The sequence below is a fragment of the Artemia franciscana genome, chromosome 4 (assembly GCF_032884065.1).
Source record: "Artemia franciscana chromosome 4, ASM3288406v1, whole genome shotgun sequence".
NCBI lineage: Eukaryota > Metazoa > Arthropoda > Branchiopoda > Anostraca > Artemiidae > Artemia > Artemia franciscana.
This window is the reverse complement of record NC_088866.1, coordinates 49,133,075-49,156,987: the sequence shown is the minus strand read 5'-3', so window position 1 is coordinate 49,156,987 and position 23,913 is coordinate 49,133,075. Positions and strand designations below refer to the sequence as shown.

The window sequence follows — 23,913 nt, the reverse complement described above, 5'->3', positions numbered from 1 at the left end:
ATTTGAAGGGTCGTCTCAGCATAGATTAAATAAAAAAAAAAACAACATTTTTTTCAACTGAAATAAGAAGCAACATTAAAACTTAAAAAGAATAGAAATTATTAAGTATAAGAGGGGAGTTACCCCCCGCTCAACACCTCGCTCTTCACGCTAAAGTTTTTCGGCACTTATTGTTCTAAAAAAAAGTTACCTATTGTTTAATTAAACGACCCTTGCGTTTCAAGAGCCACCTTTAAAAAATTGGGACGAAAATCAAAAATTAGGTTAAATAGTGAGGGAATTAGGTCAAAAATTAGGTTGAGGAGGGGGCACCACCCCAGGTATGTAATAATTTCTGTTCATTCAAAGTTTTAATGTTGCTCCTTACTTTCAGTTGAAAAAACCTGTTTTTTATTTAATTTCTGACGCCTTTTTAAATAATGCCAGGATTTCTGGCTCCGCTTCCACGGAAAAATCCCCCTCCCATAGAAATAGCCTCTGCGCAATTCAATCCCGGGGAAAAATTATCCCTGATAATTACCCTTAACAGATCCACGCGTAACATTGCGTCGGTAAAGAGAAAGTAAGACTTAGAAAGAAATTTCGGTACTTGCGTCTTATGGCCACCACACTCAAGTTCTGTCGAGAAGTAAAGTTTGGTTAATTCTAAGTAAGTAAAACAAAATATGATGAAAATATATACTTTATCAACAAAATTATGAAAACTACAAGAAATAATTATGGAAGGGGGCAGCCCAGACCGCATTATATTAAATACGTAACGTAAACTAACCTAACCTAACTAAAATACCAACTAAATATTTAAATAAAATATAGCTACAATGTAATTTCCAACCGCGCCGAAGCTAATATTGTCTGGTGTAAAGACAATGAAAACCGGTTATTGTTTCATGTTCGCAATACAAGATCTTGAGTGGAGTGGCTATAAGACGAAAGTACCAATAGTTCGTAGAGGAATTCTGGAAAACTCCCCTAGTATAAAATTTCCCCTGAGTAGTTCAAACCCTGGAAACTTCCGCCTCCGGTTACAATTCTCCCGTTGCAAGATCCTCCCAGCCAGAAATTCTTCCTCCCCTCTCCATCCGAAAATGTATGCATACTTCCCAGTAATAGATACTATAAGTTAACGATGGACAAATTTTATAACTTAAAGACATTTCCCCAGGGGGTGTGGGGGTCATGATATCTCCAAAGGTATAGCTATTGGGCCTTTCAACTATGCTGAACCAAATGGCTATCTTAAAATTTTCATTTGACGATTTTGGGGGAAAACTGGCGTGGGAGGCCCTCCAATTTTGCTCCGATTCTTTGGTCACTTAAATAGGGCACTAGAAGTTTTTATTTCTGTTAGAATGAGCCCTCTCCCGGAGTTCTAGGCCCACTGGGTCGATACAATCACTCCTGAAAAAAATACAAAATTCCACATTTTTATAGAACACATTTTCTAAGAAAGGGTTCTCTTATACGCTGAATCTGATGGTGAGATTTTCATGAAGATTCTGTGACTTTTAGGGGGTGTTCCCCCTTTTTCGAAAACTATGCAAATTTTTGCAGGCTTGTAACCTTTTATGGGTAATGTTAGACTTACTGAAACTAATATGTTTGAAATCAAACAGTTCATGGTAACGAACTGTAGTAAGGAGCAACCCGGCTCAATAGTAACCAAAACTCTAAAAAATGAAATTTTGATACAAATAGTTACATAAAAATTGCATTTTAATGGTGATTTTAAATATAACTTTCAGCAAGATTAGTCTTACCTATCAAAAGTTACGAGCCTGAGAAAATTTGCCTCAATTTAGAAATTAGGGAAAAACAACCACTAAAACTCATACAATCTTAATGAAAATCGCACCATCAGATTCAGCGTATCAGAGAACCAAATTGTAGAAGTTTCAAGCTCCTATCTACAAAAATGTAGAATTTCTCATTTGTTGTCAGAAGACAAATCACGGATGCGTGTTTATTTGTTTGTTTTTTTCCCCAGGGGTGACTATATCGACCCAGTGGTCCTAGAATGTCGCAAGAGGGCTGATTCTAACGGAAATTAAAAGTTCTAGTGCCCTTTTTAAGTGACCAAAAATTGGAAGGCGCCTAGGCCCCCTCCCATGCTCATTTTTTCCCCAAAGTCACCCAATCAAAATTCTGAGATAGCCATTTTATTCACCATAGTCGAAAAACTTAATAACTATATCTTTAGGGACGACTTACTCCCCCGCAGTCCCCGTGGGAGGGGTTGCAAGTCACAAACTTTGACCTGTGTTTACATATAGTAATGGTTACTGGGAAGTGTACGGACGTTTTCAGGTTTTTTTTTGGTTTGGGAGGGAGAGTTAAGGTGGGGGGGGGGGGGGTACGTGGGAAGATCTTTCCATGGAAAAACTTCTCAATTGGGAAGAGACTTTCAATGAAGGGGGCGCAGGATTTTTTAACATTATTTAAAAAAAAACAATGAAAAAATAAATATGAGAAAGTTTTTTTTCAGCTGGAAGTACGGAGCAGCATTAAAACTTAAAACGAGCAGAAATCATTACGCGTATGAGGGGTTTACCTCCTCGTAATACCTCGCTCTTTATGCTAAAGTATTTTTGGTAATATCAACTATTTATTCTACGGCCTTTGTGATTCAAGGGTCATTCTTAAGGAATTGGGACAGAATTTAAGCTTTAGTGTAAAGAGCGAGGTGTCGACGAAGGGAGAATCCCCTCATTTACGCAATAAGAACATACGAATATAGAAGTTCGTTACGTAAATTAATTCGTTTAATTACGTATATTTCTTACTAATGGAAATGTTCGTAAAAAATTAAAAGTTCTAGTTGCCTTTTTAAATAATTAAAAAATTGGAGGGCAACTAAGCTTCCTCTCTCGCTCTTTTTTTTTCTCAAAATCTTCCGATTAAAACTATGAGAAAGCCGTTTAGCCAAAAAAAAATAATAAAATAATATACAAATGACGTTTTAATTATTTATGTGCAGAGAGCCAAGATCAAAACATACATTAATTTAAAAACGTCCAGAAATTAAATAAAAGAAATTTTTTTTTTAAACTTAAAACGAACAGAAATTACTCCGTATATGAAATGAGCTTTTCCTCCTCAACGCCCCGCACTTTAAGCTAAAGTTTTTTACTGTTTTAAGAAGTAGAGTTAAGAGGAAGAGTCAAACATTAGCGTAAAGAGCGAGGCGTTGAGGAGGACAACCTTTTCATATACGGAGTAATTTCTGTTCGTTTTAAGTTTTAATGTCACTCCTTACTTTCATTAAAAAAAACTTGTTTTTTTATTTAATCGGTGTAAAAATCGAATTCTTTTGATATAGCTATTATTATCAAAATTCAATTTTCTGGAGTTCCAGTTACTATTGAGCCGGATCACTCCTTACTTACAGTTCGTTACCACGAACTGTTTGATTACCCCGAAACTAAATTGAGGTTCATATCTTATTTGTTATTTTTGCGAAAGATAAAATAATTTTCGGTGATCTTTAGAGCTTATAGAAGAAAAGAAAATAGATATCCCTGGGACGGGAAACGGAGAGAATTTTTGAAGTTGTATGAACAGGCTTAGATAATCCAATAGGTGAGATATTACTTAACATGAGTTTGCACGATGCATTAGAAGGATCTTCTCAGTTTGGATTACCATCAAATTAAACTCAGGTTCATGTCCTTACTTGTTATTTATACGGGAGAAGAAATAGTTTTCGAAGATCCTCCTTAGAGCTTTATAAAAGAAAGAAAATAGATTTGTTAGAGATGGAAGATGGAGAGCTCTAGGAGTTTATAAATTTATTCCGATGATTCAAAAGGGGATATATTTCACAACAAAAAGTTCTGGCTGTATTTGAAAGGTCGTATCAGTTTAGATTACCACCAAAATTCAGTTGAGGCTCTTACTGTTTTTCTCTTCACTTGCTGTTTCCGCGGAAGATAAAATAACATTCGAAGATCTTGAGGGCTTCATAGAAGAAAAATAGTACCAAATAGGTACCAGCTACGGGAAAGAGATTTTTTAGATATGTATGAATTGACTAAGGTATTTGAAAAGGTTTTATGACACATTAAATAAATTTATACGAAAGTGAAAAAAAAATGTGCTTCAGGGTTTTTAACTGCTATTAATAAGCTGTTGTTTTTGAAGGAAAAAAGATTTTTGTCACTCAAGATCTGAAGAAAACTATTAAATTAAAAACTTCAAATTCTTTGGTGATTAAATAAAAAAAACAAGTTTCTTTTTACCTGAAAGTAAGAAGCGACATTATAACTTAAAACGAACAGAAATTACCTCGTATATGAAAGAGGCTGATTCCTCATCAACACCCCGCTCTTTACGCTAAAGTTTGACTCTTTCTCTCAATTCTTCTTCTTAAAACAGTAAAAAACTTTAGCGTAAAGAGCGGGACGATGATGAGGAAGCGGCCTCTTTCATATACAAAGTAATTTCTGTTCGTTTTAAGTTTTTATGTCGCTCCTTACTTTCAGCTAAAAAAACTTGTTTTTTTAATTTAATTTCTGAACGTTTTTGAATCAATGCATGTTTTGATTTTGGCTCTCCGCAGAGGAATAACTACGAAATTTGCATATTTTGTTTTTTGCTAAATGGCTTTCTCATAATTTTGATCGAATGATTTTGAGAAAAAAAGAGCGGGGGAGGAAGCCTAGTTGTCCTCCGATTTTTTGGTTAATTAAAAAGGCAACTAGAACTTTTAATTTTTTACGAATCTTTTTATTAGTAAAAGATTTAAGTAACTTATAAATTAGCTTACGTAAATAAATTTTGTATTCTCATGTTTTTATTACATATATGAGGGGGTTTGCCCCCTCGTCAGTACCTCACTCTTTACACTGAAACTTAAATTTTGTCCCAATTCATTAAGAATGACCCCTGAATCACAAAAGCCGTAGAATAAATAGTTGAAATTACTAAAAATACTTTAGCGTAAAGAACGAGGTATTAGGAGGAGGTGAGCCCCTCATATGGGTAATATCTGTTTGTTTTAAGTTTTAATACTGTTTCTAACTTCCAGCTGAAAAAACTTTTTCAAATTTATTTTTCATTGTTTTTTTAAATAATGCTAGTAAATCCTGCGCTCCCTTCATGGAAATTTTCTTCCCTCATGACAAATTCTCGATGGAAAGTTCCCCCAGCATACCCCCCTCTTCTCAACCCTTCCCCCAACCAAAAAAAAATCCCCCTAAAAACGCCTGTACACTTTCCAATAACCATTACTATATGTAAGCACTGGTCAAAGTTTGTAACTTGTTGCCCCTCCCACGGGGACTGTGGGGGAGTAAGTCGTCCCCAAAGACATAGTTATAAGGTTTTTCGACTACTTTGAATAAAATGGCTATCTCAGAATTTTGATCCGTTGACTTTGGGAAAAAATTAGCGTGGGACCCCTCCCACGCTAAATGGAGGCGTGGCTAAAATTGGAGGGCGCCTAGGTGCCCTCCAATTTTTTTGGTCACTTAAAAAGGGCACTAGAGCTTTTCATTTCCGTTAGAATGAGCCCTCTTGCAACATTCTAAAACAACTGGGTCAATACGATCACCCCTGGGAAAAAAAAAAAAAAAAAACAGAACAAAAAGACAAACAAACAAATAAACACGCATCTATGATCTGCCTTCTAGCAAAAAATACAAAATTCCACATTTTTGTGGATTGGAGCTTAAAACTTGTACAGTAGGCTTCTCTGATACGGTGAATCTGATGGCGTGAATTTCGTTAAGATTCTATGACTTTTAAGGGGTGTTTCCCCTATTTTTCTAAAAACGTAAATTTTCTCTGACTCGTAACTTTTGATTGGTAAGACTGAACTTGATGAAACTTATATATTCAAAATCAGCATTAAAATGCAATTCTTTTGATGTAGCTATTGGTATCAAACTTCTATTTTTTAGAGTTTTGGTTACTATTGAGCCGAGTCGCTCCTTACTACAGTTCGTTACCACGAACTGTTTGAAACCTTTCTGTAAGCTCCAAAAGAGTGACTAGTGCCTTTTCAAAAGAATCGGATTGCCTTAAAGCAGACCCTAAAATTAGGGGGGGGGGGCTTTCGAGATATAAATTTTCGAATGTTTCTATTGAAAAAAATATTTTTCAAACCCGTCTTTGGGTTTGAAAAATATTTTATATATCCTCATTTAAAACTTTGGTACTTGTCTGTTAAACAGAAACCATTCAATAAGAGAGGTTAGTTTAAGCCTAATGAAATATACCAAAATATGACGATAATATGTAAAAATATATAAACTACGAAAAAAGAATTATATTAAATACCTAACCTAACCTCGAACCACCTCTATATATTACATCTTTAATAAAAATCTGCATCCATCTAGTTTCCTCCCTCAAAAAATGCAAATCATAACCGATCCAGGGAGAGAAACGGGCTTCAGTTAGAAATTAAACAACATAATTCTTGAGTGATTCCATTTAACAGATAAGTACCAGATATTTTGTCAACTCCTTCTCCTCCACCCCTTCTCCTGCATTTTTGTGAATTTATACTCGTGTCTAAGATACATAAAACTGTTTATTAAAGTGACGATTTTGCTCCCAATCAACGAATTTTCAAATTCTTTGTAGTTGTCGTTTAAAAGCACAAGAAAAGATACTTTTTCGCGTTGAAAAAAAAATAAACTAAAGCATTCACATCATTAATTTATCAAAAATAAGGAATTTCCTGTTGAGAAAGCAAAGCGCTTATAAACCAACTTTAACCTTTTCATATAGAATTGAAGGGAGCAACCATGACAGCCTAATTGTGTTCCTCTCAATATTCCTCTCAATAACAACATCAATCCTTAAAACTTTGATCCATAAAAACAGTTCTCTGACCTTAAAAACATAGGTTAAACTTTATATCCATAAATATGCACAAAGGAATCGGATGGTCTTAGGGCTCAGTCCCCCAAAATACAATTTTTTACGATTTCTATATTTTCTGCTTGAATCACCTATTTTCCAGGTTTTTAACAAACCCTCCACCGAATTGCGGTCAAAAATAATATAATACACCCAGGCACGTACGCAGGAATTTTTCGGAGGGGGGGGGGCCAAAACCTTTGAAACAGCAGATATAAAGTAGCACTTTTTTATTTAGTAATGCAAAAAGCACGTATATCGAGAAATACAGATTAACTTTAATCTGTAGTATTGTAGAGGATGGGAGGAAGAAGACTGAAGCCTTAAAAGTATGTTTTAGGGTCAGGTTATGTTCATAACGATTTAGAACCAGTGATTAATCTACTATATCCCACTGAAAGGGAAATTTTAGGGTTAACTGTGCAATATGGGTGCTGTGGGCGGTAGTTCTTCTATTTCAAAACTTACACTTTAATAAAAAATGATTGTTTCCAAAATTGATCCACTAAAAGCTGTACTTTATCCTGAAAAGGGAGGATAAACGCCCTAATATCAAGGATAATTCTATTTTGCTGTGGAAGTCAAACTCTTTACAAAAAAATTACAGTACAATTGCTAATTACTTCATAGAGGGTAAAAAATTAGACAGAAAATGGGTTAATAATTGGGCAGTGACTAGACCGGATAATTGCATGCTGTAAAATCCCCCCAAAAAAGGCTTCACACATGTATCTAGATTCTTAATAAATGACCTACTTTTGCCAGAAATCCCAAGAAACCATGGGGAAATTAAATATTTCACAAGATTTCGGGGGGCGAAGGCCCCCCCTCCGTAAGTGCCAGAATACACCGTAAAAGGCCAAATAAAGGGGGGGTATACCAGGTAAGACATTCCCTCTCCAAAATTTTTGTCTGGCTCCTAAATAAGTAACAAATACACATTAAAAGATTTTTATGTGTTTTGCAAAGATTTGTTATACTCCTCCCAGAACAAAAATAACCTTAACCTTTAGTGTAGAAACGAAAAACAAATAATAAACTTCGCTACTTACTAAAGGATTATATTGGAGTAAAAGAGAATTGGAGCAGAGAGCGGTATGAGAATCCGGTAAGAGAAAAGTGAACATTATGAACCTAATGACCTTCCAGTGGCAGTGAAAACAGCAGCGGTATTGCAGCCATAAGCATAGATAGGGGGACTTCAGGAGTGTGGTTCTCCCATTAAAACTCCCTTCTCCTCCATCTTAGAAAATTCCAGAGTTTTAATCCTAAGTATTTGCAAAAGATAGTAAATTTACAAACCCCTACCTGGATGGTCCCCCTTCCTTTGTAAAATTCCCTCCAAACGCACGTTTGCAATGAAAAGGAAAACATTGAGAAAGAGGGTAGCAGGGGATATCTGCCCTCTGATCCTCTACATTACTTATAACAGCTAAACTATTCAAGTTAGAAGCGTTATAACTATATTTTTCAAGATAATCCTGGAATCATCCTAATGTTATAAGCCAGATTTTTCCAAAAATAAACACCGAAAACAAAATTTATAAAAATTGACTCGGATGAGGCCGTACTACGACTAAGCAAGTCTGGGCATAACGGAAGCCCCTTCACGACGGTCGAAGCCCAAAAACTACCTGATTCAATCAAGAGCCAACTTCCTAAGGGTAAAAAGTTTAGTCACCCGTACTTACTTATACCCGTACCACATTCAGGCTCATCGTAGCGCCGAGTAGACGACGACGCGTCTTCTTCCACAGGTTTCGCTCGAGGGTAACAGGCTGTACGATCTCCAGCCACTGATGGTTTCAACGACGACCGTATTTTCCGAGCCAGATTGGCTCCAGATCACTGCCCCATCTCCTTTTGGCCTCCTATTCTCTTTTCCAAGCCGGTAGTGTAAGAGTTGGAAGGGTCATTTGTAAAGGTCAAAAGTCCGTAACGAGCAAAGAGAGTGGCGTATAATCATAAAACCACGAGAAATAGGTTTTTTGGTTTCCAAAGAGCCGATGAGTCTAGCTCTTTGTCCTTTAGAACAAAATAGTAGCCGGTGAGTCCGGTTCCTGAGCAGAATAGTAGCCAAGAGTCTTTTAGAAGGGTCTTCCAAGATTCTCAGCGTAAAAAAAGACTAATTTTATTCTTGGTAAATCCCTCGAACATGTCCTGGTGATTTAGTGGAGCATTATCTCGATTGCATCCGAAGGCTATCAATCCACCCTGAGCGTGGAATAAAATGGTTGTTGGTCCATGGCCTAGGTCTTTGAACTTTCTGGTTACAGGTTAGTTCAATGACCATACCTCAACTAATTAATTTGCCAGAACTAGCTAATTTATTACTATAAATAACGGCTTACCTCAGGTAAGACTGTTGACTGTGTACTCGACGATTCAGTTGAGTTTGATCTTGATGGTGTCCGACTGCTTGACGCACTCCCCCGTCGCTCCGAGTTTTGAAGATTCTGAAGGATCAAATGTTTACTCGATACTGAACGCGAAAAATTGTGTACTGGTGAGGATACAGGCGTCATTGAGTCAACTAGAAATAAAATAAAACAGTCAGGGGTCCGAGATTCGATTATTGTTTTGAGTGGCCGATCCCGAGGAAGCTGCACCTACATGGAAGGAAAAACATGGTACAAATTATAGTGAACCATCCTCGGTACTCTCAGCTCCGAGTTTTGAAGATTCTGAAGGATCAAATGTTTACTCGATACTGAACGCGAAAAATTGTGTACTTGTGAGGATACCATCCTCGGTACTCTCAGCTAGTTCGTCGTGTGTAGTTGAGAGCTAAGAGTTTGTATCTAACATAAATATAAAACTGATTTTATTGGTTATCCCCTCTAAACAAAAAAAAAACGTTCAAAATAAAATAAAAGTGATGTCAGTGTTTAACTAGGCAAAAGAGGCTGAAAAATATGTTTTATTTTATTTTATTATTCTGCTTTTCTTTTGTTATTACTTTTTGTAATCAATAGTGTTTTATTTTCATTGGTATAAAGATAGCTTATTTTCTTTTCCCTTTCTCTTTTAGTTCTTTGATTTCTGCCGTCTACATTGTTTACTGTCTAACAGGTTGCTTAAGATAATTATTTATTCTCAATGCGTCAAAACGTAGTAAAGCTTTTGCAAAGGACGAAAAAAGCTGAGAAATTTATAATAAAGGCTATGTTCATGGCCCCTAATGAGTAATAAATGCCCTTTCATAATGTCCCTAAAAATCATACATTATATAAAATGATAGGAAAACAAACTCAAATGATTACTGTTCTTGTAATTCTTACAGGCAAAGAGCCTAATAAGTTATACTGTGATGGTAAATAACGGTAGAAACGAACACCAAAAATACTTTTGATAAAGACAAGACTTAAACAATAGCCTGAAGCAAGGCTGTGATTCTCTTGAAATTTAAAACAGTCCTTACTTTTTTTTACCTTGAATTTTCTTTTTACATAACTGCGAAACAAGATCAAATTGACTCATCCGTCACATTCACTTTTTTTGCTCCATACATTTTTGTTCCCCCCCTCCCTATGCTTTGGAAAGTAAATATTTTGGGGTATTTATATTGAAAATAAGCTCTTTTTTTGTATGGTCATGAAAAACGAAGAAATTGAAAAACGACAAAATTACCTCTTCCCCATGATTATTGAAAAATGCTTTTTACCCTCCCCTCCTAAATTTTCGAGAACTAGCGTCACCGACTTGGCACAAATATAAGTATTATCGAGAAACATATTTTTTAAATAATGGTACATAAAAATAAACAGTAGACACACTAATGACAAAGGCCAGACTCAAACTAGAGCAAGAAGCAAGGCTTCCTTATGATTCTATTAAATAAATAAAAAAAAAAGTTTTTTTAAATGACAGTAAGGAGCAACATTAAAACTTAAAACGAACAGAAATTACTTCGTATATGAAATGGACTTTTCCTCCTCAACGCCCCGCTCTTTACGCTAAAGTTTGACTCTTTCTCTTAACTCTATTTTTAAAACAGTAAGAAACTTTAGCGTAAAGAGCGAGGCGTTGAGGAGGAAAAGCCCCTTTCATTTACGGAGTAATTTCTGTTCGTTTTAAGTTTTAATGTTGCTCCTTACTTTCATTTAAAAAAACTTGTTTTTCATTTAATTTCTGGACGTTTTTGAATTAATGCATGTTTTGATCTTGGCTCTCCGCACATAAATAATTAAAAAAAAAATTGCATATTAATTAATTGCAATTAATCGGAAGATTTTGAGAAAAGTGGAGCGAGGGAGGAGGCCTAGTTGCCTCCGATTTTTTATTACTTAAAAAAACAACTAGAACTTTTAATTTTTACAAACATTTTCATTGGTAAAAAATATACGTAACTTACGATTATACCTAACTTACGTAACGAACTTCTATATTCGTAAGTTTTTATTGCGTAGATGAGGGGGTTCAACCCTCGTTGATATCTCGCTCTTTACACTAAAGCTTAGATTTTGTCCGATTCCTTAAGAATGACCTCTGAATCACAAAGGCCGTAGAATAGATAGTTGAAATTACTAAAACTACTTTAGCGTAAAGAGTAATGTATAACGAGGAGGTAAACCTCTAATATGCGTAATAATTTTTGTTCGTTTTAAGTTTTAATGCTGCTCCTTACTTTCAGTAGAAAAAAATTTTCTTATTTATTTTTTCATTATTTTTTTAAATAATACTAGAAAATCCCCCCACGTAACCCCCCCCCCTTTCAACTCTCCCCCCTAAACCAAAAAATCCCCCTGAAAACGTCTGTACACTTCCTGGTAACCATTACTATATGTAAACACAGGTCAAAGTTTGTAACTTGCAGCCCCTCCCACGGGGACTGCGGGGGAGTAAGTTGTCCCTAAAGACATAGCTATTAGGTTTTTCGACTATGGTGAATAAAATGGCTATTTAAGAATTTTGATCCGCTGACTTTTGGGAAAAAGTGACCGTGGGAGGGGGCCTAGGTACCCTCCAATTTTTTTGGTCACTTAAAAATGGCACTAGAACTTTTAATTTCCGTTAGAATGAGCCCTCTCGCGACATTCTAGGACTACTCAGACGATACAATCACCCCTGGGGAAAAAAACAAACAAAAAAACAAAAAAAAACAGGCATTCAAAAAAAGAACTTCTACAATAAGGTTCTCTAATACGCTCAATCTGACGGTGTGAATTTCGTTAAGATTGTATGACTTTTGGGGGGTGTTTCCCCCTATTTTCTAAAATAAGGCAAATTTTCTCAGGCACTTAACTTTTGATAGGTATAACTGATCTTGATGAAATTTATATATTTAAAATCAGCATTAAAATTCGATTCTTTTGATGTAACTATTGGTATCAAAATTCCATTGTTTAGAGTTTCGGTTACTAATGAGCCGGGTTGCTCCTTACTACAGTTCGTCACCACGAACTGTTTGATTTACATTTAGGAGAATTCCTAATATTAGAAGTTCAACTTTTTGTTATATAGAGGTAAAAAAAAATATATCAGACTTACTAATCCAGGATAGTAGAGTCAATTGAAACGAGAACGCAAGGGCCTGTGTCCTCTAGATTTTTTTTTGCCCCTTCCTCCTTAGATTTTGGAAAATACCATTTGGGGGTATTTTCATTGCAAAAAGTTTTTTTATATTCTCATTAAAAAACTAAAAACCAACAGATTTGTCCCCTCTACTTAGAAGCCGGAAAATGCATTTACCTCCACCCCCCAATTTTCGTGAACTGACACCGATGATACGGCACAGACATGATAATTATCGAGGAAGACATCTTATAAATAATCGTAAATAATGAAAAAAAAATAGTCGCACTTGCGTTAAAGATCAGCGTGAAACAAAAGCCAAAACGTGGGTTCTTTTGTGATTAAATAAAAAAAACAAGTTTTTTTTAACTGAAAGTAAGGAGCGACATTAAAACTTAAAACGAACAGAAATTACTTCGTATATGAAAGAGGCTGCTTCCTCATCAACGCCCCGCTCTTTACGCTAAAGTTTGACTCTGTCTATCAATTCTTCTTTTTAAAACAGTAAAAAACTTTAGCGTAAAGAGCGGGGCGTTGATGAGGAAGCAGCCTCTTTCATATACGAAGTAATTTCTGTTCGTTTTAAGTTTTAATGTCGCTCCTTACTTTCAGTTAAAAAAACTTGTTTTTTTTTTATTTAATTTCTGAACGTTTTTGAATCAATGCATGTTTTGATTTTGGCTCTCCGCAGAGGAATAATTAAAACGAAATTTGCATTTTTTTTTTTTTTTGGCTAAATGGCTTTCTCATAATTTTGATCGAATGATTTTGAGAAAAAAAGAGCGGGGGAGGAAGCCTAGTTGCCCTCCGATTTTTTGGTTAATTAAAAAGGCAACTAGAACTTTTAATTTTTTACGAATATTTTTATTAGTAAGAGATTTACGTAACTTATAAATTAGCTTACGTAAAGAACTTTTGTATTCTCATATTTTTATTACATATATGAGGGGGTTCGCCCCCTTGTCAGATCCTCGCTCTTTACACTAAAGCTTAAATTTTGTCCCAATTCATTAAGAATGACCCCAGAATCACAAAAGCCGTAGAATAAATAGTTGAAATTACTAAAAATACTTTAACGTAAAGAGCGAGGTATTAGGAGGAGGTGAGCCCCTCAAATGGGTAATAATTTCTGTTTGTTTTAAGTTTTAATGCTGTTCCTTACTTCCAGCTGAAAGTACTTTTTCATATTTATTTTTTCATTGTGTTTTTAAATAATGCTAGTAAATCCTGCGCTCCCTTCATGGAGATTTTCATCCCCCATGACAAATTATCGATGGAAAGTTCCCCCAGCATATCCCCCTCTTCTCAACCCCTCCCCCAACCAAAAAAATCCTCCTGAAAACGCCTGTACACTTCCCAATAACCATTACTATATGTAAGCATTGGTCAAAGTTTGTAACTTTTTGCCCCTCCCATGGGGACGCTGAATAAAATGGCTATCTCAGAATTTTGATCCGTTGACTTTGGTAAAATAATTAGCGTGGGAGGGGGCCTAGGTTCCCTCCAATTTTTTTGGTCACTTAAAAAGGGCACTAGAACTTTTCATTTCCGTTAGAATGAGCCCTCTTGCAACATTCTAGGACAACTGGGTCGATACGATCACCCCTGGGAAAAAGAAAAAAAAAACAAAAAAACAAATAAACACGCATCCGTGATCTGCCTTCTGGCAAAAAATACAAAATTCCACATTTTTGTAGATAGGAGCTTGAAACTTCTACAGTAGGGTTCTCTGATACACTGAATCTGATGGTGTGATTTTCGTTAAGATTCTATGACTTCTAGGGGGCATTTCCCCCTATTTTCTAAAATAACGCAAATTTTCTCAGGCTCGTAACTTTTGATGGGTAAGACTAAACTTGATGAAACTTATATATTTAAAATCAGCATTAAAATGCGATTCTTTTGATGCAGGTATTGGTATCAAAATTCCATTTTTTAGAGTTTTGGTTACTATTGAGCCGGGTCGCTCCTTACTACAGTTCGTTACCACGAACTGTTTGATTATCTTTGAATTTCGGCTCTTTTTCCCTATTTATTCCTATTTTTAGCAGTTAGATGTTTCACACAATGAAACAAACCGGCATAACTAATCCGGCATAAATGTAGGGATAATGGAGGAGCATATATATTTTTGGCCCGAGGGTCCCAATTTTATATCCGAAATTATTGTTGAAATCAAGCCAAAAACGGTACTCTCCTTTTGTCATTTAGAAAGTCTCGCAACTCAAAGCAGTTCAAATAGGATCACAGGCAGCACAACGCCGCTGCCTAAGTAGAGAGCGATGTGGGAACAATATACTATTTATTTATTTTTTTGGTTTGTTTGTTTTAGACCAGGGCACTTCGTATCGAAGGAGCTGTCGTAGAAACTTCGATAAGAGTTCATTCGTTTGGAAATTGAAATTTCTACTGCCCTTATTAATAGTTGAAAGTGATTGGAGGGCAACTAACCTTCCTCCTGCACCAACCATTACCCAAAAGGTATAGAACCAAAACTTCAAGATAACCATTTTGCTCAGCATAGTTTCAAGGTTCGGAAATTAAGTCCTTGAGGCTGAAATCCCCTCCTCCCCCACAGCGCTCAGGGCAAGGGCTGTAAACTATGCCCTTGAAACATATAAAGTTGGTTTCAATAGAAAGGAGAGTCGTATAAGTTTAAGAGGGGGCTCATTCGATTGGTAATCAGAATTTATAGTGCCCTTTTTTATATTCAAAGTGATCAAAGGGTGGATACCCCGCCCCCCTCCCCCCACACACCTTGTATTTTTCCGAAATACATCAGATAGAAATTTTGATATGACCATTTTTTGTCTTAAAAATTCAAAATAGGCCCGTTCGATTGGAAAATTGGAAGAGCTAGTGCTCATTTTAATAGTCAAATGTCACTGGAGGGCAACAAGCCTCCCCCCACCCCCAAAAACATCTAATCTAAATTTTGAAATAACTATTTTATTCAGTGTAGTTAAAAGTCTGGAAATTATGTCTTTGAGGAGGATGACAACACTTCATAGCCCTCAGTACAAGGGTTATAAGTTATGCCTCTAGGGCATGTAAGATTTTTAATGGAAAAGGAGGTCGTATAAACTCCAGAGGAAACTCCTTGGATTGGATACCAGATGTTCCAGTGCCCCGTTTTAAGAGTCAAATTAATCAGGGTAGTCACCCCCCCCCCAGGTCTATTTCCCCCCAGGCTCATTTTATTAAAAAAGATTACTTCTACTTTCCTTTTAAGAGTCAAACAGGGTAGAGATCAACTAGCCTCCCCCCTTCTGACATTTTCTTTTCCCAAAACATATTCAATTGAAATTGCGAGATAGCCATTTTGTTACCAATAGTCCAAACAATAAAATAATATCTTTAGGGCGGACAAAATCCCCAAGAGCCCATAGTCAAGGGTTGTAAGATATGCCCTGGGCTGTTTAAAGTTTTTATGGAACGGGTGGTCGTATAAACTTTTGATTGGATCGAGCTCATTTGATTGGAAGTCGGAAGTTTTAGTGTCCTCTTTAAGAGACAAAAGTGAATGGAGGGCGATCAGCCCCCCCCCAAGCCTATCATTTCCCAAAACATATCCGATCGGACTTTTTTTCAGCATTGTGTAAAGGTTCGGTATTTATATCTTTGGGGATTTCATCCCCCCTTTTATAGTCCTAAGGAAAAGGGCCGTAAGTTAGGTAATTCGTTCATTGTTTACGCATAGTATATGTTACTGAGAAAGGTATGCATATTTGAACTTTACTTTTTAAGAAGAAGGAAGACTTTCACGTGAGTCTTTCAGAGAATTTTGAGCTGATTCTTGAACTTAATCAAAACACGTTATGTGTATGTCGATTGTCAAAAGGGTGTAACACAGGAGTAACTGAGTATATAATCTGAAAAATTGAAGAAATTATCAGGGATCAAAAAGGCAATATTTGCATGCTACCGATACTACTACAACAACCCACACTACTACTATCACAGTAATCAATTTACAATATTGAGGGGGAATTTTAACTAGATCAAAAGAAGCTATGTGCATATACACTGTCAAAATAGCGTATTTCAAGAATTGATTTGGGTATAAAGTTGGAACTTGGGAACAAGTTCATTTCCACAAAAGGCAATATGTGCACACTACTGCTAATACTACTGTTACTGCAATATTTACAACTATTACTACTGCTAGTTCTATTACAACTACTTGTTAGGTGAAGCGCATTGTGATGAAACTTTCAAGAAGTGTGTGAAGATACTGATTATCAAAAGGACATATCAGCAATGTCATAATAATGGCCAATTGTATTAAGTTGAAACTTCCAGGACTTGAGGAGAGAGATTTTCTACTGGCCAAAAGGCGATAGGTTAATACTACTGCTGCTAGTAGTGCTACCGCTATTCAGTACTATTACTAGTAATATCAGTACTACTACTTTGAAGGTCATGTAGTTCATTCGATGTGAAGTGGAAGCCACGGATAAAATTGCTGAGGATCTAGAAGATGCGGCTAGACGGCATAATAGCAAAATATTTTACTGGCATGTTAATAAATTGAAATGGAGTAGCCAATCCGGACTAGTCCCAGTTAAAGATAGAAATGGGGCCAATTAGTGATAAGGAAAAAGTTAAAGAAAGATGGGTGGAACATTTTGAGAATGTGCTAAACCGAGATACAGTTGCAGGAAAATATATAGATGAAAATGAAAAAGTTTGTGATATCTTGGATGTAAAGGAAGATTTGTTTAATGAAGAAGAATTAGCGACAGTACTAAAAGGATTAAAAAGATAAGGCCCCAGGTGCTGATAGTATGATTAATGAGTTTATTAAATATAGTGGTTCTGAGGTTAGGAATAAGCTACTGAAGATAATGAACATGATTTTTGAAAAAGGGGAAGTACCCAATGATTTTAGGAAAACCTTAATGGTAAAGATACATACAGTGTATACAAACACTGTATACGAAAGGTGACAAGAGTGAGTGTCGTAATTATCGAGGCATTAGTCTGGTCTCTGTAGGTAGCAAATTACTGAGTAATATGATACTTGTTAGACTAAGAGATGCTGTAGACAAAGTTTTAAGGGAAGAACAATGCGGTTTTAGAAAAGGTAGATGATGTGTCGACCAAGTTTTCACTCTTAAGTTAATAATTGAGAAGTCCCTTTGTTGTCAAACAGCTTTGGTCCTCAGTTTTATCGATTATGAGCAAGCATTCGATTCTGTTGATAGAAGAGCGTTAACAAAGGTCTTATCGTTATATGGAATACCAGAAAAATACATTAAAGTGATTTGTACTATGTACGAAAATAATACTGCTGCGGTTAAGGTAGGAAATGAGGTTAGCAAGTGGTTTTGTATTGTCAGGAGTTAAGCAGGGTTGTGTTCTATCCCCCTTTATATTGATCATTTTGATGGACTTCGTCTTAAGGAGCACAGGAAAGGCAATTGGAGACCATGGAATCAAATGGGGAGGAAGAATGCTCCTGAACTTAGATTATGCTGACGATTTAAGCATATCAGATGAAAGTGTGAGCAAAATTAATTAATTTTTAGAGGTTTTGCGAGTTCAGGGTGCTAAAATAGGCTTGAAAATCAATTTTAAGAAGACTAAGTCACTAAGGCTAGGAATAAGTGAAGATGAACAGGTGACATTAGGTAACGAAAACAATGATCAGGTTGGGAGCTTCAGTTACATTGGTAGTATTATTAGTGAAGATGATGGGACCAGTGAAGATGTTAAAAGTAGAATAGCTAAGGCTCAGGGTCTTTTTTCACAGTTAAAAAAAGTTTGAAAGAATGGAAAGATAAGTCTGCAAACCAAGATTAGGATATTGGAAGCTACAGTGATGACAGTGGTCAATTATGGCTCTGAAGCATGGGCACTCCGAAAAGCAGATGAAAATTTACTAGATTTTTTCCAGAGAAATTGCCTACGGATTGTTCTGGGTACCCGGCTGACTGACCGTATTTTAAACAGTAGGTTGTACGAAAAATGTGGTTCAATCCCGCTTTCTAGGGCTATAATGAAAGAAGGGTTGAGATGGCTAGGCCACGTTCTACGAATGAAGGATGACAGATTACCGAAGACTGTCCTTTTTGGTCAACCGTCTGGGGCTACACGGAAAGCAGGTCGTCCTTGTCTGGGTTGGGAGGATGTCATAAATAAAGATTTAAAGGAAATGGGAACTTCCTGGCAGGGTGTAAAGAGGGAGACTTTAAATAGATTAGGTTGGAGGAGGAGCGTGCCTAGCTGTGTTGGCATCAGGCGGCTTGGTGCTGCAGTGAGTTATTAGTAGTACTAGCAGTACTAAAACCCTTTCATTTTCAATCTAGCACAAATTTCGTAAAACTCTTTTACAGATTGAAGGAGAAGGAATAATTTTTAAGTTGATGAGGACTAATTAATTGATGAGAAACTCCTTAATTAAAAATTAATTAATTGATGAGAAACTCCGGCATTGTATTTTACCCTTTTCATGAATTGGCATAAGATAAATAATTGCTAGGAAACTTTTGATTGGAAAGGAATAACAGGCATAACAATTTAATAACATCAATAGCAACAATCAAACAGTTAGTGGTAACGAACTGTGCTAAATACCGACCCGGCTCAATAGTAACCGAAACTCTAAAAAACGGAATTTTTATAGCAATAGTTACATCAAAAGAATGGCATTTTTATGCTGATTTTAAGTATATAAGTTTCATTAAGTTTAGACTTACCCATTTGCCTTATTTTAGAAAATAGGGGGAAATACCCCTTAAAAGTCATAGAATCTTAACGATCATACCATCATACAATCATACAAATCATACCATCAGATTCAGCGTATCAGAGAACCCTACTGTAGAAGTTTCAAGCTCCTATCTACAAAAATGTGGAATTTTGTATTTTTTGCCAGAAGGCAGATCACGGATGCGTGTTTATTTGTTTTTTTGGTTTTTTTTCTTTTTCCCAGGGGTGATCGTATCGACCCAGTTGTCCTAGAATGTTGCAAGAGGGCTCATTCTAACGGAAATGAAAAGTTCTAGTGCCCTTTTTAAGTGACTAAAAAAATTGGAGGGCACCTAGGCCCCCTCCCACGCTAATAATTTTACCAAAGTCAACGGATCAAAATTTTGAGATAGCCATTTGATTCAGCATAGTCGAAAAACTTAATAGCTTTGTCTTTGGGGACGACTTACTCCCCCCAGTCCCCGCGAGAGGGGCTGCAAGTTACTAACTTTGACCAGTGTCTACACATAGTAATGGTTATTGGGAAGTGTACAGACGCTTTCAGGGGGATTTTTTTGGTTGGAGGGATGGGTTGAGGGGAGGGGTTATACGGGGGGAACTTTCCATTGAGAAATTTGTCATCGGGGAAGAGAATTTCCATGAAGGGGGCGCAGGTTTTTATAGCATTTTTTTGAAGAACAATGAAAAAATAAATATGAAAAAGTTTCTTCAACTGAAAGTAAGGAGCAGCATTAAAATCTGAAACGAACAGAAATTATTACGCCCATGATGGGGTTCACCTCCTCCTACTACTTTACTCTTTACGTTAAAGTAATTTTATTGATTTCAACTTTTTATTCTACAGCCTTTGTGATTCAGGGGTCATTCTTAACGAATTGGGACAAAATTTAAGCTTCAGTGAAAAGAGCGAGGTATTGACGAAAGGGCGAACCCCCTCATATAAGTAACAAAAACATACGAATTTAGAAGATCGTTACGTAAGTTAGTTTGTAAGTTACGTGTATTTTTGCTAATAAAACGTTCGTAAAATTAAAAGCTCTAGTTGCCTTTTTAAGTAACAAAAAATTTGGAGGGTAACTAGGCATACTCCCCCGCTCTTTTTTCTGAAAATCGTCCGATCAACACTAAGAGAAAGCCATTTAGCCAAAAAAATAAATTAATCTGCAAATTTCCTTTCAATTATTCATGTGCAGAGAGCCAAAGTCAAAACATGCATTAATTCAAAAACATTCAGAATTTAAATAAAAAAAAATATTTTTTTTAACTCAAAGTAAGGAGCGACATTAAAACTTAAAACGAACAGAAATTATTCCGTATATGAAAGGGGCTGTTACCTCCTCAACGCCCCGCTCTTTACGCTAAAGTTTTTTACTGTTTTAAAAAATAGAGCTGAAAGAAAGAGTCGAACTTTAGCGTAAAGAACGAGGCGTTGAAGAGGTAACAGCCCCTTTCATATATGGAGTAATTTTCGTTCGTTTTAAGTGTTAATGACGCTCCTTACTTTGAGCTAAAAAAAACTTTTTTTTTATTTAATAACAGCAAAAACAAAAGTGTGCAGCTTTGGGAGCTTTCGTAAAAACAAGTAAATGCTCAACAAAATAACAATCAGTAAAAACTAAACACTCAAAAACAATAAACTCTTAAAATTGAACGTAAACAAATAATTAATAGATTAATGTTGACTAATACACTGGCATTATCATATTTTTCATGAATGTTAGACAAATAATTGATGACTATTTTTTTTTGAAGGAGTAGCAATAAGAAAGATAATAACATAACATCAACAATAGCAACAAAAGTGTGCAGTTCAAGGAGCTTTCTAAAAAAAAAGAAACAAAAAAAAAACAATTGGAGGTGAGAAGGAATAAAAAACAAACTAATGGGACTAATTAATAAATTAAGATACTCTGGTCATTGTTTTTTATCATTTTCACGAATTGACATGAGACAAATAATAATGACCAAGCTTTTGAAGGAGAAGCAATAGTAACAATAACAACAGCAACAACAAAAAAAGTGTGCCGTTCCAGGAGCCCACCAGGAGCGCGATTTTTTTTTTACAATAACAACAACAAAAGGAGCATATCGAGGAAGTGTTCTTAATATGACGGATGCTACTAGAGAGGCATGAAAAATTGAGTAAAAAACCTATACCAAGATACTGGCAAGGGCTCTACCCAGCATTTTGACTTGGGAATTGAGAGGGTCCTTGCAGCAAGGGTTTTTTCACTTTCTTTAATTAAATAATAAGAACATCTGTATTCCTGCGTTATTTTATATAGTAGGGAGGTGGGAAATAAATTCCAAGCAGCCTGCCATGGCCCCGATATAACCATAATTTTGCATATTTTGAATTAATAATAAAAATAAGATTGTTTCAGCACGTATATGTTTTTAAATGTTTGTGCTTTATGTTTTTGCTTATCACCGATAGATATCGCTCTTTACTTACCTTTAATGATCATGCACAGTTTTTTAAACAAAAAAAATGCAGAAGTAGCTAAATGCTAGTTAAATTATTTATAATCTATTCAGAAATGAGATTTTCGTTATGAATTATTTTTTATAATTAGAATTCATTTTTCAAAGGATGCTAGAGCTTGGTTTCCCGTGGTGTGGTATGGATTAGCCTTTCTCGTGGCTTGGTTTCAAGTATGTAATTGGAAATTTATTTAATGCATGGGAGACTCCTCTGTCTTTTTTGGTTTTGGGTGTTTTTTAAGGGGATTTTATTCTTCTTTTTTTTTCTTTTCTCCTTTTTTGTTTGGGGAGGGGGGTCTCTTAAGAGTCTCTTAAAGTTTGAGTCTCTTGTGTTTGTTTTTTTATTATGTTGAAAATGTTTTTTTTTTTTTTTAATGTATTTGCTTCCTTTTGGCTCCTCTCCTGTTATTTTCCTGCTCATAGAGCCTTACGGAAGTCCAAGTTGAGGTGTTTTGTTGAAAATTTATTGGTTTGATTGAATAAACTGACTGATCGATTGATTGATATTCTGACAACCGCCAAAGACTTAAAGCTAGGTAATAGCCTCCTTTACACCGTCTAGACCGTCACACCGTCATTTTCCGCTAATTTGAAGTTCAGGTTAAATTAGAACACAAAAGTCTAATTAATATTCGTTGTAAATTTCCTTCTTACAAAGAGAACGAAAACCCTTTCATTTTCAACCTAGAAATAATTTTCTACAATTCCAAATAGTGAAGGTGAATGAATAATCAATGAATTAAAAAAGACTAATTAATAAATTAAGATGCTCTGACATTGTCTCTCATCATTTTCAATAAATATTTATTGACAAAACTTTTGAAGGAGTAGCAATAACAACAATAACAACCTAACAAAAGAAATAACAGCAATAATAACAATAAAAGTGTGCAACAAAACAATACTGCAACAAAACAATAACAACAAAAAGAACAAAACAATAAAAAAAATATAAAGTCTGACATTGAAGGTGAAGGAATAATTAGTAAGTTAATATGGATTGTTAACAAATTAAGATAATATGGCGTTGTCTCTCATCATTTTCATGAATTGGCATGAGACAAGTAATTACAGATAAAACTTTTGAAAACTTTTTTTCTTAAAAAAAAAATAAGGAACAGCAGTAATAATGATGTATCTTAATGTGATTGATCGCTAGTGGTTCTGGATATGCCCCCAAGCCAATAATTAACGTCTAATAATTAATCGACTGTAGACAAGGACGTACCAAGGGGTAAGGGTATCTTGGGGCCTCACCTCTCACCCCAGTCTAAAATTTACTTGAGTGTATTGGCGCGTCTTGATCAAGTTATCAAATAAATTTATTTCTTATATTAGACCTCACCCCTACCCCGAATTTTTTTTTTATTATAGTCCCCAGAAAAATCTCCTGGGTGTGTAACTGTCCGTGGATGCAGTGAAAATTAGCTAACTCTTGTTGACAAACACTAAAGAATTTTTCATAACAAGATTAAAACATGAATAATGATATGCTATAGCATAACCATTACTCTTGTTATAATTTTAAAAGTTGCAATATTAGACCTTTGCCCAAATCAGATTATTCAAAGAACAAAAAATATGTCAATAATTAACGGAGGAGTTGCCCATTCTTTGCCACCTGGTGTAAATCTTGGAGTGCCATTAGCTCTGCCACGCTTGACAACTGTACCATTGCACCACATGAAACCCCATCATACCAGGCATTACATACTTTACATGATGTGCATCAAAGTTACACACGCATACCAGCCACCATCTGGTGAAAACGTTTTTTAAGTGTGCAGCTCCTCGTGGTTAACAACCTTGATGAATTGTGGTGCTAAACAAACCACTTTAAAAAGAAACCGATTATCGATGATGGATTAATAACTAGTTTTCCCTTTCATTCATTTTTAACATTTTAAACAAGTTAGGATTATTAATTATTTTCACTTCTTATAATTAAAGATCAGAAACCCACAGTTTGTCCCTTGAAATAGGCTAAAATTATAGCCTAAAATCCGCTAAAAAGTAGGCTAAAGTCGATTGCTATACATGAACTCGGGCTATGGGCAAAGTTACAATTTTTTTGTCAACTAATTTTTGTCAAATTTTCAATTTTTTGACAATTCTTTTGGTCATGAAGGCGATACGATGTTATTTGTAACACCATGCTATTAAGAAAACATTTACTTAAATGGGCCCATACACAGCAGAGACCCATTGGGACCGCAACAACCTTCCCAATAAATGTAACTTCCGCAACCCCCCCCCCTGTGTTTATACTCTCAGTTTATTTTTATGATTAACTAATACCCCCTTCCCACCACAAAATATCAAGCACCCCTCCAC

General features: G+C 35.7%; 1 protein-coding gene across 7 annotated transcripts in view; it reads right to left on the bottom strand.

The window, feature by feature from the left end:
- The window catches only part of LOC136026532 (rap guanine nucleotide exchange factor 4-like), a 788,659-nt gene that overhangs the window by 141,609 nt on the left and 623,137 nt on the right, over positions 1 to 23,913 (bottom strand). For 4 of the 7 annotated variants that reach the window (XM_065703200.1, XM_065703203.1, XM_065703202.1 and 1 more), the window contains one exon: positions 9,219 to 9,400. The exons of the other annotated variants lie outside the window; for them this stretch is intronic. In XM_065703200.1, the coding sequence (XP_065559272.1) occupies positions 9,219 to 9,400 (182 nt within the window). The remainder of the gene's footprint in view (positions 1 to 9,218; positions 9,401 to 23,913) is intronic. 7 annotated transcript variants of the gene reach the window in all.